General features: G+C 40.2%; 1 protein-coding gene across 10 annotated transcripts in view; it reads right to left on the bottom strand.

Moving 5' to 3' along the window:
* The window catches only part of PTPRS (protein tyrosine phosphatase receptor type S), a 721726-nt gene that overhangs the window by 575939 nt on the left and 130795 nt on the right, over positions 1–14992 (bottom strand). For all 10 annotated transcript variants that reach the window (XM_077253515.1, XM_077253581.1, XM_077253506.1 and 7 more), the window contains exon 2: positions 6126–6265. In XM_077253515.1, the coding sequence (XP_077109630.1) occupies positions 6126–6201 (76 nt within the window). In that variant the 5' untranslated portion in view covers positions 6202–6265. The remainder of the gene's footprint in view (positions 1–6125; positions 6266–14992) is intronic.

The following is a 14992-nucleotide window of genomic DNA, read 5'->3' as shown; positions in this document are numbered from 1 at the left end:
TTTCTTGTGTAAATACTGATGAAAAAAAGTCATTTAGCATATTGGCTTTTTCCTCATCCTCATCCACCATTTCCCCAAGACTATTTTTAAGGGGGCCAACACTTTCATTTTTTAGTTTCTTACTATTTATGTAGTTAAAGAATATTTTGGGATTATTTTTACTCTCTCTGGCAATTAGTCTCTCTGTCTCAATCTTTGCTGCCTTTATTTGCTTTTTACAGAATTTATTTAATTTTCTGTATTTATTTAGTGCCTCATCACTACCTACTTCCTTTAATTCTGTAAATGCTTTCTTTTTGTCCCTTATTGCGCCCCTTACAGCTCTATTTAGCCATATTGGTTTCCTCCTATTTTTAGTATGTTTATTCCCATACGGTATATACTGTGCACAGGTCCTATCCAGGATGCTAATAAACGTCTCCCATTTTCTTTGTGTATTTTTATGTCTCAGGATATCGTCCCAGTTAATTGCACCAAGATCATCTCTCATCCGTTGGAAATTTGCCCTCCTGAAGTTTAGTGTCCTTTTCACCCCTCTACTACACATCTTATTAAAGGATACGTGAAAACTTATTATTTTGTGATCACTATTCCCCAAGTGACCCCCAACCCTTATATTTGATATGCGGTCTGGCCTGTTGGTTAATATTAGGTCTAGCAGTGCCCCCCTTCTTGTTGGGTCCTGAACCAGTTGTGAAAGGTAATTGTCTCTCATAGTTGTCAAAAACCGATTACCTTTACTGGAACTGCAGGTTTCTGTTCCCCAATCTATTTCAGGGTAGTTGAAGTCCCCCATAATAATGACTTCTCCTTGAGTCGCAGCTTCATCTATTTGCTTTACGAGGATATTCTCCATTGCTTCCATTATTTTTGGAGATTTATAACAAACCCCTATCAGTAATTTATTATTTTTCCCCCTCCCCTTATCTCCACCCACAGGGACTCTACATTTTCATTAGATTCACCTATATTATCACGCCGGATGGGTATTAAGGACGATTTTACATACAGACACACCCCTCCCCCTCGCTTATCCGTTCGGTCATTTCTGAACAGACTATAGCCCTGCAAGTTAACAGCCCAGTCATGGCTCTCATCCAGCCATGTTTCAGATATCCCCACCATGTCATAATTATGCTCCAACAATATTAATTCTAGTGAAGACAAAATAACATTTTTACCATCAAAAGTAGGGTCGTAGCTGTGGTGTGTCTGTGGCTAGAATTTACACTAAAATAAGCTAACATGAGATCTTGTTTCATGTGGCAGCTTTTCATACACTGTGTTCCAAATTATTATGCAAATTGGATTTAAGTGTCAAATTCATGGATGGTATTGTGTCTCAGGCCTCAATGGATCACTGAAGTCAATCTTAAACACATGTGATAATTAGTTTTCCAGGTGATTCTAATTAAAGGAAAACTACTTAAAAATGATGTTCCACACTATTAAGCAGGCCACAGGTTTCAAGCAATATGGGAAATAAAAAGGATCTCTCTCCTGCTGAAAAGCGTTAAATAGTACAATGCGTTGGACAAGGTATGAAAACATTAGATATTTCATGAAAACTTAAGAGTGATCATCATACTGTGAAGAGATTTGTGACTGAAACAGAGCACAGACAGGGTTCATGCAGATAAAGGCATAATGAGGAAGGTTTCTGCCAGACAAATTCATTGGATTAATAGAGGAGCTGCCAAAATAGCATTACAAACCAGAAAACAGATATTTGAAGCTGCTGGTGCCTCTGGAGTCCCTCGAACCTCAAGGTGTAGGATCCTTCAAAGGCTTGCTGTGGTGCATAAACCTACTATTCGGCCTCCCCTAAACAGTGTTCACAAGCAGAAACTGTTGCAGTGGGCCCAGACATACATGAAGACTAATTTTCAAACAGTCTTGTTTACTGATGAGTGTCGAGCAACCCTGGATGGTCCAGATGGATAGAGTAGTGGATGGTTGGTGGATGGCCACCAAGTCCCAACAAGGCTGCGACGTCAGCAAGGAGGTGGAGGAGTCATGTTTTTGGCCGGAATCATGGGGAAACAGCTGGTAGGGCCCTTTAAGGTTCCTGAAGGTGTGTAAATGACCTCTGCAAAGTATATAGAGTTTCTGACTGACAACTTTTTTCCATTGTCTAAAAAGCAGAAACGTATGGGCATAAAAAGAGATAAACCCATGGTGTGACCACCATCTTCCCCTGACCTCAACCCTATAGAGAACCTTTGGAGTATCATCAAGCAAAAGATCTATGAGGGTGGGAGGCAGTTCACATCAAAACAACAGCTCTGGGAGGCTATTCTGACTTCATGCAAAGAAATACAAGCAGAAACTCTCCAAAAACTCACAAGGTCAATGGATGCAAGAATTGTGAAGGTGATATCAAAGAAGGGGTCCTATGTTAACATGTAACTTGGCCTGTTAGGATGTTTTGGAGTTAAATAGCTTTTTTGTTCAGTGAATGTGACCTCCTAATGCTGCAAATTCCACAAATGTGCATTTTCAGTTCTTCAAAACATATCAAATGTTAAGAAATTCTACTGTGCCTAATAATTTGGAACAGTGCATTTTGAGTTTTTATTCATTTTGGAGATTATACTGTTATCATTGGGAGGTTTCTTCAATAAAAGTCAATGTATACTCTAATGGGTGATTACTAGTGTTGAGCGATACCGTCCGATACTTGAAAGTATCGGTATCGGATAGTATTGGCCGATACCCGAAAAGTATCGGATATCGCCGATACCGATACCCGATACCAATACAAGTCAATGGGACACAAAGTATCGGAAGGTATCCTGATGGTTCCCAGGGTCTGAAGGAGAGGAAACTCTCCTTCAGGCCCTGGGATCCATATTAATGTGTAAAATAAAGAATTAAAATAAAAAATATTGATATACGCACCTCTCCGGAGGCCCCTGCACCTCACCGCTGTTAACCGGCAGCCTTCTTTGCTTAAAATGAGCGCGTTTAGGGCCTTCCATGACGTCACGGCTTCTGATTGGTCGCGTGCCGCTCATGTGACCGCCAGGCGACCAATCACAAGCCGTGACGTCATTCTCAGGTCCTAAATTCCTAGAATTAGGAATTTAGGACCTGAGAATGACGTCACGGCTTGTGATTGGTCGCGTGGCGGTCACATGAGCGGCACGCGACCAATCAGAAGCCGTGACGTCATGGAAGGTGCTGAATGTGCTCATTTTAAGCAAAGCAGGCTGCCGGTTACTACCAGGGCGCGTCAGAGGGTGAGTATATCCCTATTTTTTATTTTAATTCTTTATTTTTTACATGGATATGGATCCCAGGGCCTGAAGGAGAGTTTCCTCTCCTTCAGACCCTGGGAACCATACACTGGGAACTTCCGATTCCGATTCCCGATACCACAAAAGTATCGGATCTCGGTATCGGAATTCCGATACCGCAAGTATCGGCCGATACCCGATACTTGCGGTATCGGAATGCTCAACACTAGTGATTACTTTTATTAGACTGACTGTCATTTGCACTGACCATTTCGGAAAATCTGGGAAAAATTTAATTTGCATAATAATTTGGAACATGGTGTATATGCATATAAGCACTTTATTTTGTGATCCTTATGTACAGTACATACACTTTTTCCTTGATTATAATCACTTTGCTTTGGAGGATTGCATTCCTTGACATTTGGGCACTTCACACTTTATTATTTATAGGGAATAGTTCTTCCATTAATGCACTGTTTGTGATTTTTTTTTCATATTATACCTTGTTGCTGCTAAGATTCTTTCTGCTGCTGACAGTCCACACCCTGCTACCTCCCTTTATTATTTTAAATTATTTTAAAACTTTAATAAAATATTGAATTTTATTATATTTATGCCTATGCCTCTTTATCCCCTTTAACATTTTCTAAGTGGGATTTTGTTTATTATGATATATATGAGGTTGTTTCATAATTATAGACGGATTTCTGAAGTATAAAAATTGAGGCACAATGCCAAGCTCAGAAGGGAAGAGTCACCATATTGTCGTTCAGATTTTGCTGGAATGGTTTGAGGGTGCCATGTCACATTGGCAGAGCCCCTGAGGTGCCAGAACAACAGAAACCCCCTATAATGTGAACTCACTTTACAGACTACACTCCCTTATGAATTCAACTAGGGGTGCAGCGATCATGTTGACACCACATGTCTCTCATAGAATTTTATACCATTGGGCAGTGCAGAAAGAATTATTAAATTTTTACCCTTAAAATGTTTTAGCCTCAATTTTTTTATTTTTATAAGGGCTAATAGGAAAATTTGGACCTCTCAGTTTTTAGTGCAATTTCTCCTGAGTGCACACATACCTTATGTGTAATCTTGAACTACTTTTGAGGCACAGTGCATAACTCAGAAGGCAAGGAGCTCCGTAATTTAGTGCAGATTTTACAGTTATTGTTCGAGGGTGCCATGACCCACTGGGAGAGTGGACTTTGGAAAAGAAACTCTACAAAAGTGATACCATTTTGGAAACTACATCCCTCAAGAATTTAAACAAAGGGGTATAGTTAGGATTTGAACTCAGAAACGACATAGAATTTGATAGCATTAGGTCAACATTAGTGTTGAGTGCAATTGGTCAATTCTTGAGTTTTCATCGGATGCTCGGGTACGCACCGAATAACACAGGTGCTTAAGTGACATGCTTGAGTCCCGACCCGCATGTTTTGCGGCTGTTAGATACCTGAAAAATACAAGCAGGGATTACAAGTGTATGGCTAGAGACACACTAGCATGTCACATTCGATGTGATATGCTAATGACACTTGGCTCCAGCTCTGCTGTGAGTGTGAGCCGAGGGACAGTGCTCTGTGCTCCAATCCTTTTACACGAGAGGATACAAAAAAATTAATTTCTCCATCTCCTCCATTGCTGGTGTCCGTGGGAATCACACTGCATTCGGGCGATATCAGAGTGCAGTCCGATGTTTTACATGCACCCATAGACTTATATGGGTGCATTGGATCAGATTCTCAGATGCAATTGCAGCATGCTGTGATTGTTTTCACATGCCGAATTGCCATGAGAAAATAATTGCAGATATGAGCTGCTCCATAGGTTAACATTCGGCCGAGTGCAATCCGAATTTTTATCAGATTGCACTAGTCTGATTACATCGCAAGTGGGAGTGAGCCCTAAGGCAGGCAATCCCCACATGTTTTTTGGCTGTCTAACAGCTGCATAACATGCGGGGCAGAGACTCTAGCATGTTACTCGAGTACCTGCAATAGTTAGTGCGTACCCGAGCACCCTGATGCAAACTCGAGCGGCAAGCACTTGCACTCAACAGTAGTCGTCACATCATTATAGTTTGTTTTTTTTTACTTTTGAAAAAACCCTAACCCTTAGCCCAATCCTAACCCTAATGGCAAAGAATGAAAGAAATAAACATTATAAAGTAAAAATGTAATCTGACTGAAGGGGATGACATAACTAATTATTAGCTTTGGTCACTGATTGGGTCTATCACAGTGATCAAAAGGAACCAATAAGGAAAAATACCTGCTGTTGTAGGGGGGCTTGGGGACATCAATTCCCGTCATAAGGGAAAAAAATATTCTAATAGCTGCACATTATTTTTTTTTTTTACATGATCGCTGCTATTCATTGAAAAATGGTGACCAGGGACAGAAAAAACATTCCCTGATCATGTTCTCCAGGATTTCAGCTCCCCCCAGTAGCCGAGAGATTTTCGGACTCTGGGGGAGCTAAATCCTTATTTCCAATCTTAGGAACATTATCGAACAAATCATAACATTTTTCTACATTATCTACCCTGTGGCTTACATCAATTTATAAGGAGTCCTCCTTTCTCAGAGAAGTTTATTTTCATTGGAATTTAAATTGGAAGTGCTTGTCTCATATAGGCATGGCAGAAATATAGTATACATATATGTTTATTGAGACATATTTTGCATAAAGATCTGAAAATTGTGAAGTACGTGGCTTAGTGGTTAACACTGCAGCGCTTGGGTCCTGGGTTCAAATCCCACCAATCCTCCCACGCTCCAAAAGATACACTGATAGAGAAATTAGATTGTGAGCCCCAATGGGGACAGTGATATAGGAAATGCATAATAAATAAGTACAAGCTAGATGACTTACTGTCAGCCTTGAGTCCGGCAAGAAGTAGGAGATGGCTTATTATGCAAACCAATATGACCATGCTGGGGTTCCGCATGATCCCTCAATTTGTCAGCCTTGTCAGTGCACTTAATATCCTGGATTCAAACTAGCATCGGAAACTGCAAAAAGACAAATGCAAAAAGATATTTCATATTAATTCTTCTGAAATAAACTCGGAAAATCAAGACACCACTCATACAGTACTTTTTTCTTTATTTATTTTTCGATTTCAGGTGGAACTGTTGTTCTTTTATTTCTGTGTGTTTGTCAACCTTTTCACAGGATTATAAAAGATGTTTTCTAACACTACAATAACAAACTTACTCCATATATTCACTGGGGTTAAATTTACTTCAGCATGAGAGGAGTTGTGTTTATAGTGCTTGGGAGGAGTTATTTGGGGATGAAGAACACCTATGAGAGGGGAAATAGAGATATCCACTTCAGAGTGTAAAAATCAGGAACTGTATACACTTATACCATCAAAGGTCAGGTAAGATGGAGTGGTAGAATAGTACTGTAGGTGTAAAGTGAGCTTATGAATATGGAGCAGTGCAGAAAGTCAAGGAAATTACAGAAATTGCAGAAAACTATTAAGGCAGCCACCCGAAACCACAGTAGCAAAGAAGCAATCCGCTATATGGCGTGTAGAGGAATTAAACTAGGGCTGCAGGTTCTTTAACTGCTAAGGAAAACAGGACGGCTCTGACACAGCTATTCCTGCACAATCCTTGTAGATGAGATTACTTACCGAGGTACAGTTGGGTCTGTTTTGTTTAATTGCAGCCATTTGGTAAATTCTAAAATGTTAATTTGTTTTCTCATTAATGTACACTCTGCACCCCATCTTAACTGAGAAAAACAGAAATGTGGAAATTTTTGAAAATGTATTAAAAAAGAAAAACCAAAATATCACATGGTCATAAGTATCCAGACCCTTTGATCAGACACTCATATTTAAGACACATGCAGTCCATTTCCTTGTGATCCTTTGTGAGATGGTTCTGCTCCTTCATTGGAGTTCAGCTGTGTTTAATTAAAATGATAGGACTTGGTTTAGAAAGGTACACACCTGTCTATATAAGACCTCACAGCTCACAGTGTATGTCAGACCAAATGAGAATCATGAGGTCAAAGGAACTGGTCAAGGAGCTCAGAGACAGAATTGTGGCAAGGTACAGATCTGTCCAAGGTTACAAAAGAATGTATGCAGTACTCAAGGTTCCTAAGAGCACAGTGTCCTCCATAATCCTTAAATGGAAGAAGTTTGGGACCACCAGAAGTCTTCCTAGACCTGGTGAGAGAGGTAAAGAAGAACCCCAAGATCACTGTGGCTGAGCTCCAGAGATGCAGTAGGGAAATGGGAGAAAGTTCCACAAAGTCAACTATCACTGCAGCCCTCCCTCCACCAGTCAGGCCTTTATGGCAGAGTGGCCCAACGGAAGCCTCTCCTCAGTGAAAGCCATATGAAAGCATGCATAGAGTTTGCTAAAAACACATGAAGGACTCCCAGACTATGAGAAATAAGATTCTCTGGTCTGATGAGATGAAGATAGACCTTTTGGTGATAATTCAAAGCGGTATGTGTGGAAAAAAACAGGCACTGCTCATCACCTGCCCATTATAATCCCAACAGTGAAACATGGTGGTGACAGCATCATGCTATGGGGGTGTTTTTCAGCTGCAGGGACAGGACGACTGGTTGCCATTGAAGGAAACATGAATGCGCCAAGTACAGAGATATCCTGGATGAAAACCTCTTCCAGAGTGAGACTTGGCCAAAGGTTCACCTTACAACAAGACAATGACCCTAAGCACACAGCTAAAATAACAAAGGAGTGGCTTCAGAACAACTCTGTGACCATTCTTGACTGGCCCAGCCAGAGCCCTGACCTAAACCCAATTGAACATCTCTGGAGAGACCTGAAAATGACTGTCCACTAACGTTCACCCTCCGACCAGATGGAACTGGTGAGGATCTGCAAGGAAGAATGGCAGAGGATCCCCAAATCCAGGTGTGAAAAACTTACTGCATCATTCCCAAGAAGACTCATGGCTGCACTAGCTCAAAAGGGTGCTTCTACTCAATACTGAGCAAAGGGTCTGAATACTTATGACTGTGATATTTGGGTTTTTCTTTTTTAATAAATTTGCAAAAATTTCTACATGTCTGTGTTTTTTTCAGTCAAGATGGGGTGCAAAGTATACATTAATGAGAAAAAAATGAACTTTTTAGAATTTACCAAATAGCTGCAATGAAACAAAGAGTGAAAAATTTAAAGGGGTCTGAATACTTTCCGTACCCACTGTATGTTGTAGAATTTAAAGTGTCTTACTAAAGTGATGAGCAAATGACCAATGTGCAATTAAATTGGTTAGTGGATAGATTAGAGACTAAGTTCAATAAGATATTTTATGGGCATGTCATCAAGTCTGGCGTCGATAAATATAAATGGATAGTTAAATTAATAGATTGGAAAAATACAATTTTGCCTATGCGATTTCTTTTTATACAATGAGTGTTTCAAACTAAAAACAATTGTTCACATAATCACTGATTATTTACCATACTTAATATTATCAACAGGGCATGAAATATAGGTATTAACCCCTTAGTGCTCCATCAGATATTGACTTCTGCCTCCTCTTCTTGTAAGACTCATTCTCCTCCAACCTAACAATATGGGAGTGTCATGACTCTGTTGTCGGTTCCTTCCCTGTCCCTAACGCTAGGGGCACTCTAGCTCGTTCTGTTCCCCGGTTAACTTCTGATGGTGAAAATGCCGGGACCTTGTACCCTGCCCTAGCTGCTGAATCCGCCCTCAGTCTATACCCTTCCCCCACCAAAGGAAGAGGGGAGTGGTAGTGTACCGTAATACACCAACCAGACTAACAAGATAGTATGAACAGGGGTAGTAAAAGATACCAAACATACAAATACACACACATACAACAGAGGAATATACCGGGGAGTGGAGGATGGGGTTAAACCATAGTAGAAAAAAGGGAATTATCATACACTCAAAACCTATCAACTGTCACAGACAAATCTCCCAACCGACTTCTCCAATAACTACCAACAACCACCAGCCATGCAGCATAAGCTATCTCTGACAATGAGCGTTAACCAGGATACAGCTTATATAGGAGAGGCTAACAGTGTTAAGCTGTGTGCACACGTCGCGTTTTTTTCGTGGTTTTTCGCTATAAAAACGCTATAAAACTGCGAAAAAAAAGCTCACATTAAGCATCCTATTTAATAGAATGCAATCCGCATTTTTTGGCCACATGCTGCGTTGTTTTCCTGAGCGGAAGCGCATTCCAGAAAAAAACGCAGCATGTTCATTAAATTTGCGGAATCGCGGGGATTCCGCACACCTAGGAATGCATTGATCTGCTTACTTCCCGCATGGGACTATGCCCACCATGCGGGAAGTAAGCAGATCATGTGCGGTTGGTACCCAGGGTGGAGGAGAGGAGACTTTCCTCCACGGACTGGGCACCATATAATTGGTAAAAAAAAAAAAGATTTAAAATAAAAAATAGTGATATACTCACCTTCTGATGGCCCCCGGAGTCTTCCCGCCTCTCAGCGGTGCACGTGGCCGCTTCCGCTCCCATGGATGCTTTGTGTGAAGGACCTGCGATGACGTTGCGGTCACGTGACCGTGACATCATCGCAGGTCCTGCACACAAAGCATCTATAGGAACGGAAGCCGCCGCGTGCACCGCTGAGATCTATCGCCGTCGGAAGGTGAGAATAACCATTTTTTTTATTTTTGTAATTATTTTTAACATTATATCTTTTTACTATTGATGCTGCATAGGCAGCATCAATAGTAAAAAGTTGGTCACACTTGTCAAACACTATGTTTGACAAGTGTGACCAACCTGTCAATCAGTTTTCCAAGCGATGCTACAGATCGCTTGGAAAACGCTAGCATTCTGCAAGCTAATTATGCTTGCAAAACGCTAGTGTTTAGCAGGAATATGCATGCCAATTCCACATGCGATATACCCGCGGCAGGAGTTGCAGAATTGCCGCGGAAATTTCTGCGGCAATTCTGCGACGTGTGCACTTAGCCTAAAGCTAAGAGCCTTATCTATGCAGAAAAGCTTTCAGGAGCTCTCAACTGAGCAGATTAACCCCTGCACTGTTAAAAGAAACTTTCACCATTTAAAAGGAAGGTGAAGTGCTTCTAATCAGTGCAGGAGTAGGATAAATCAGACGCTGCGGTCTTCTGGCTCCTCTCTGTCGTGGCAAACCCGTGACAGAGAGCTTGCTTTTTTTTACAGTTCCAGTTGTAGTTTTGAGTGACATCATTCTTTTTATCAAACAATATATTGAAAAAATGGGAAAAAACAATCCAAGTGGGATGAAATGGTGAACATTTTTTTTAATTCCACCACAATCTGTTGGGTTGTTTTTACTAAATTCATTGTGTGGGAAAAATGACATGGAACAGCAATAGCAAACTTTAACAGATTTTTTTTTAAATTTATCCTTTCGTTTTTTGCTCCCCTTCTTTCTAGAGCCATAACTTTTTTATTTTTCCGTCAATATGGCCGTGTGAGGGCTTGTTTTTTGCAGGACAAGCTGTACTTTTGAACAACATCATTGGTTTTAACTTATTGTGTATTGGAAAATGGGAAAAATATTCCAAGTGCGGTGAAATTGCAAAAAAAGTGCAATCCCACAGTTGTTTTTTGCTTGGCTTTTTTGCTAGGTTCATTAAATGTTAAACTGCCCTGCCATTATGATTCTCCAAGTCATTATGAGTTCATAGACACCAAACATGTCTAGGTTCTTTTTTTATCTAAGTGGTGAAAAATATTTCAAACTTTGTTAATAAAAAAAAAAACAAACAAAAAAAACAAAACACCATTTTCCAATACTCGTAGCGTCTCCATTTTTTGTGATCTCGGGTTGGATGAGGGACTATTTCTTGCACACTGAGCTGACGTTTTTAATTATACCATTTTGGTGCAGATACGATGTTTTGATCACCCGCTATTATATACCATTTTAATGCAATGACACGGCGACCAAAAAAACTAATTCTGACTTTTTTGTCACTACTCCGTTTAGCGATCAGGTTAATCCATTTTTTATTGATAGATCGGACAATTCTGGACACAGCAATACCAAATATGTGTATGTTTGATTTTTTTTAAGGTTTTATTTTGAATGGCGTGAAAGGAGGGTGATTTGAACATACACATATTATAATAATAACTTTTTTAATAATAATAATAATAATAACAATATTTATATAGCGCTAACATATTCCGCAGCGCTTTACAGTTTGCACACATTATCATCGCTGTCCCCGCTGGGGCTCACAATCTATATTCACTATCAGTATGTCTTTGTAATGTGGGAGGAAACCGAAGAACCCAGAGGAAACCCACGCAAACATAGGGAGAACATACAAACTCCTTGCAGATGTTGTCCTTGGTGGGGTTTGAACACAGGCTGCAGTGCTAACCACTGAGCCACCGTGCTGCTCTTAGAGAAGATACCAAATATGCCTATTTTTTTATTTTATGGAGTAAAAGTGTTTTTTCAAATTGTCTATATTTGTTTGAAAACAATTTTTTCATTTTATTTTTTTCAGTCCCCTGATTGAACTTTAACCTACAAGCGTCTGATCGTTTCTACCATATACTACAATATTACAGTATTGCAGTATATACTAAAATTCTTGTTATCCTTAGAAGGAAGAGACCAATATTTAGCACAGCCAAAATGTGACAAAAAAGGACATAGAACAGAGAAAATAGGTGTAAGCCACAAAAACTTTAGGTATCACCTACTAAGATTCCCACTCTGAGTAGAGATATCAATAAGTGGACAATAAAATAGTCCCTATATTTACAAAAGAATTGTGCCATCCATTAGAGGTATGAATTGCGCACAAGATCATTAGATGCTTCAATACAAAAGGTAGGTTTATTTTTACAAAAGTACATGTGAATTTCTAGCAAATCACATCACTTTTTCTTTTGTCTACAGCCATTCTGCATCTGGGATTGATGTGTTTTTGATTATGGCGTTATATTGTGTGATCTCTCCGCTATAAACAACTTGTGACTATGCTTGTTTATATTCTTAAACACAACCGGTTCATTTGCTAGTTACACTGCTGCCATTTCTATACTATATAGTTTATATACCAGTGTTTGTTTGTTTTTCTCTGCACCACGTCATGACCCCGCCTTTCTTCTTATGATTTTATAACTATCTTTCTACTAACAATGTATTTGTTATTTTTGGATTAAATTATTGTCAGCAGTTTAGGTTTTTTCTTTGGATCTCTTTAATTGTTTGTATGTCTGATGATGTTTGGTGTGACTTACATGACCCCATGATCTGGACTCTGTCATCAGGGCTGTTGGCTCAACCCTGGCTGGTTCCTACACACAGGCTGAAGTATAATCCACAAATGTAGACATCTCTCACTTCATCATGATTCATGAACTTCATCCGTTAGTAGCAAAGACATATGAGATATGGTCTTGACTAGTGAAGTGCTTTCCCATCAGGACTAGCGATGAGCGAGTGTACTCGTTGCTCGGATTTTTTTAGTGCTCGGAGATTTAATTTTCCTTGCCGCAGCTGCATGATTTGCGACTACTAGGCAGCTTGAATACATGTGGGGATTCCCTAGCAACCAGGCAACCCCCACATGTACTCAGGCTGGCTGGCAGCTGCAAATCATGCAGCTGCCGTGATGAAAACTAAATCTCCGAGCACTAACAAATACTCAGAGATCACCCGAGCGTGCTGGGGAAAACCCGAGTAACGAGTATACTCGCTCATCACTAATCAGGACCCATACAAGTATAACCTTGGATCATTGGCAGAGAAAATGTTAATTTAACAGCAAAAGAAAGGAACCATTTAAACCCCTAAAATGACGCAATTTTTTTTTCCCGTTTTAATTTTTTCCTACCTTATTTCCAAGAGCCATAATATTTGTAATTGTCCGTCACCATAGCCAAACAATGGCTTCTTTTTCACTAGACAGGTTGTAGTTTTGAATGACACCATTCATTTTACAATATAATGTACTAAAATACTGGCAACAAAAAAAAACCAACTTAACTATGATGAAATTATGAAATAGAAAAAGCGTAATTCCGCCACTGTTTTTATGTTTTGTGTTATTTTTGTGGTGATAAAGAATGTTTTGAAATATGTTTGTAAGACCCGTATTTTTTTTTTCTTATTACGTTTTATGGATACCATTTTGTTGTACCTATGAAATTTTGATTCTGTAGATTATTTTTGTTATTATTATTATTTTCTGCGTTTTATATACAGGTTCAAGAATTTTATATTTTGAAAGATTAGACTTTTTTGAATATAGCAAAACCAAATTATTATTTTTTTTTCATTTTTGAAATTTCTTTACTTTTAAGGGTGAAAAGAGGGGTGATTCAAATTTTTATATTTTTATGCATTTTTAGCCCCATTAGGGAGACTTGAACGTGTGACCAAAGTATTGCAGTATATAGAAAAATTGTGGTTCTCCTATGAAACTCAGCCTGTGGCTAAGCTTTACAAGAGGGCCAAAATAGCAGTTATGGGAGCCTTCAGCAGGCTCTGAACTACCACAGTAACCCATCGATTCCCAGTGAGAGTGTTGCACAAATCAATACAATCCAGTGTGCATGTACACCAGCAAGGACAAAATGTAAGTGCCATTGTCAGAGATTGACAGGGGCATTTAAATGGCTAAACTGCGATGATTGGAGCAAACTCCAGCAGCTGCAGTTACAGGCAGATGCTGTCCATGTAACACAGTTGTCATCTGCCTGGCATGAAGCAGGCTAAGCACATGAGATACCTTCACACATTCTTTATCAACCTATGATGAAAATGTACGTCATAGATCATTAAGGGGTTAAAGAAGCAGTCCAACAATTTTTTTCCCATTCCTGTATCCCTACTAGATTGCCTATCACACTGCGCACTTTGTTATGCATGGTGTACTTGCATGTAGTCCAGCTTGCTCTGCTTTTCTTAGGTCTTCAGATCGATTACCATATTTTAGCTTGCATTTTATTCCTCTATACCCTGTGTGGAAGGTCGGCACACTCAGCTGCTCCCCGAGGTGGACACAGGAACATTTCATATTCAAGTTTCTGGGTGGTTTATTGCTTCATAAACCATAAAGCCAAAATAGTAACACAAAACAGCCTTTCTGATCGCAAATGAAAATAAAAAGTCCATAGAAAAGTCCTCCCCAGTATGGCCCAGCCTTCTGGGACAACAACACAGGGCAGCTCTCACTGGAGCTTCAGTCAGGAGTAGAGATGAGCGGTGTTCGAGTCGAACTGTTCGCCAATTTCAAATTCGAGCTGTTTTGGGCTGTGTTCGAGTTGTTCGACGAACCCGAATGTCCTTGCCCTATAAGAAGCAGCCATTTGCCCCATCGTCACCATTTCCTCACTGCTGCAGCTTAGGCTACTTTCACACTAGCATCATACGACGCACGACGCAATGCGTCGTGCCGAGGCATGCTGTGAAAAAAAAGCACAACGGGGGGCAGCGGATGCAGTTTTTCAATGCATCTGCTGCCCCATTGTGATGTCCGGGGAGGAGGGGGCGGAGTTCCGGCCGCGCATGCGTGGTCGGAAATGGCAGACACGACGCACAAAAAAAGTTACATGTAACTTTTTTTGTGCCGACGGTCCGCCAAAACACGACGGATGCGACGTGTGGCAATGCGTCGCAATGCGTCGCTAATGCAACCCTATGGAGAAAAAACGCATCCTGCGGGCAACTTTGCAGGATGTTTTTTCTCCAAAACGACGCATTGCGACATGCGTCGTATGAC

Source organism: Ranitomeya variabilis, chromosome 1, assembly GCF_051348905.1.
Source record: "Ranitomeya variabilis isolate aRanVar5 chromosome 1, aRanVar5.hap1, whole genome shotgun sequence".
In the NCBI taxonomy this organism is placed as follows: Eukaryota; Metazoa; Chordata; class Amphibia; order Anura; family Dendrobatidae; genus Ranitomeya; species Ranitomeya variabilis.
Note: the sequence above shows the minus strand (reverse complement) of the source record. Positions and strands in the feature narration are given on the sequence as shown.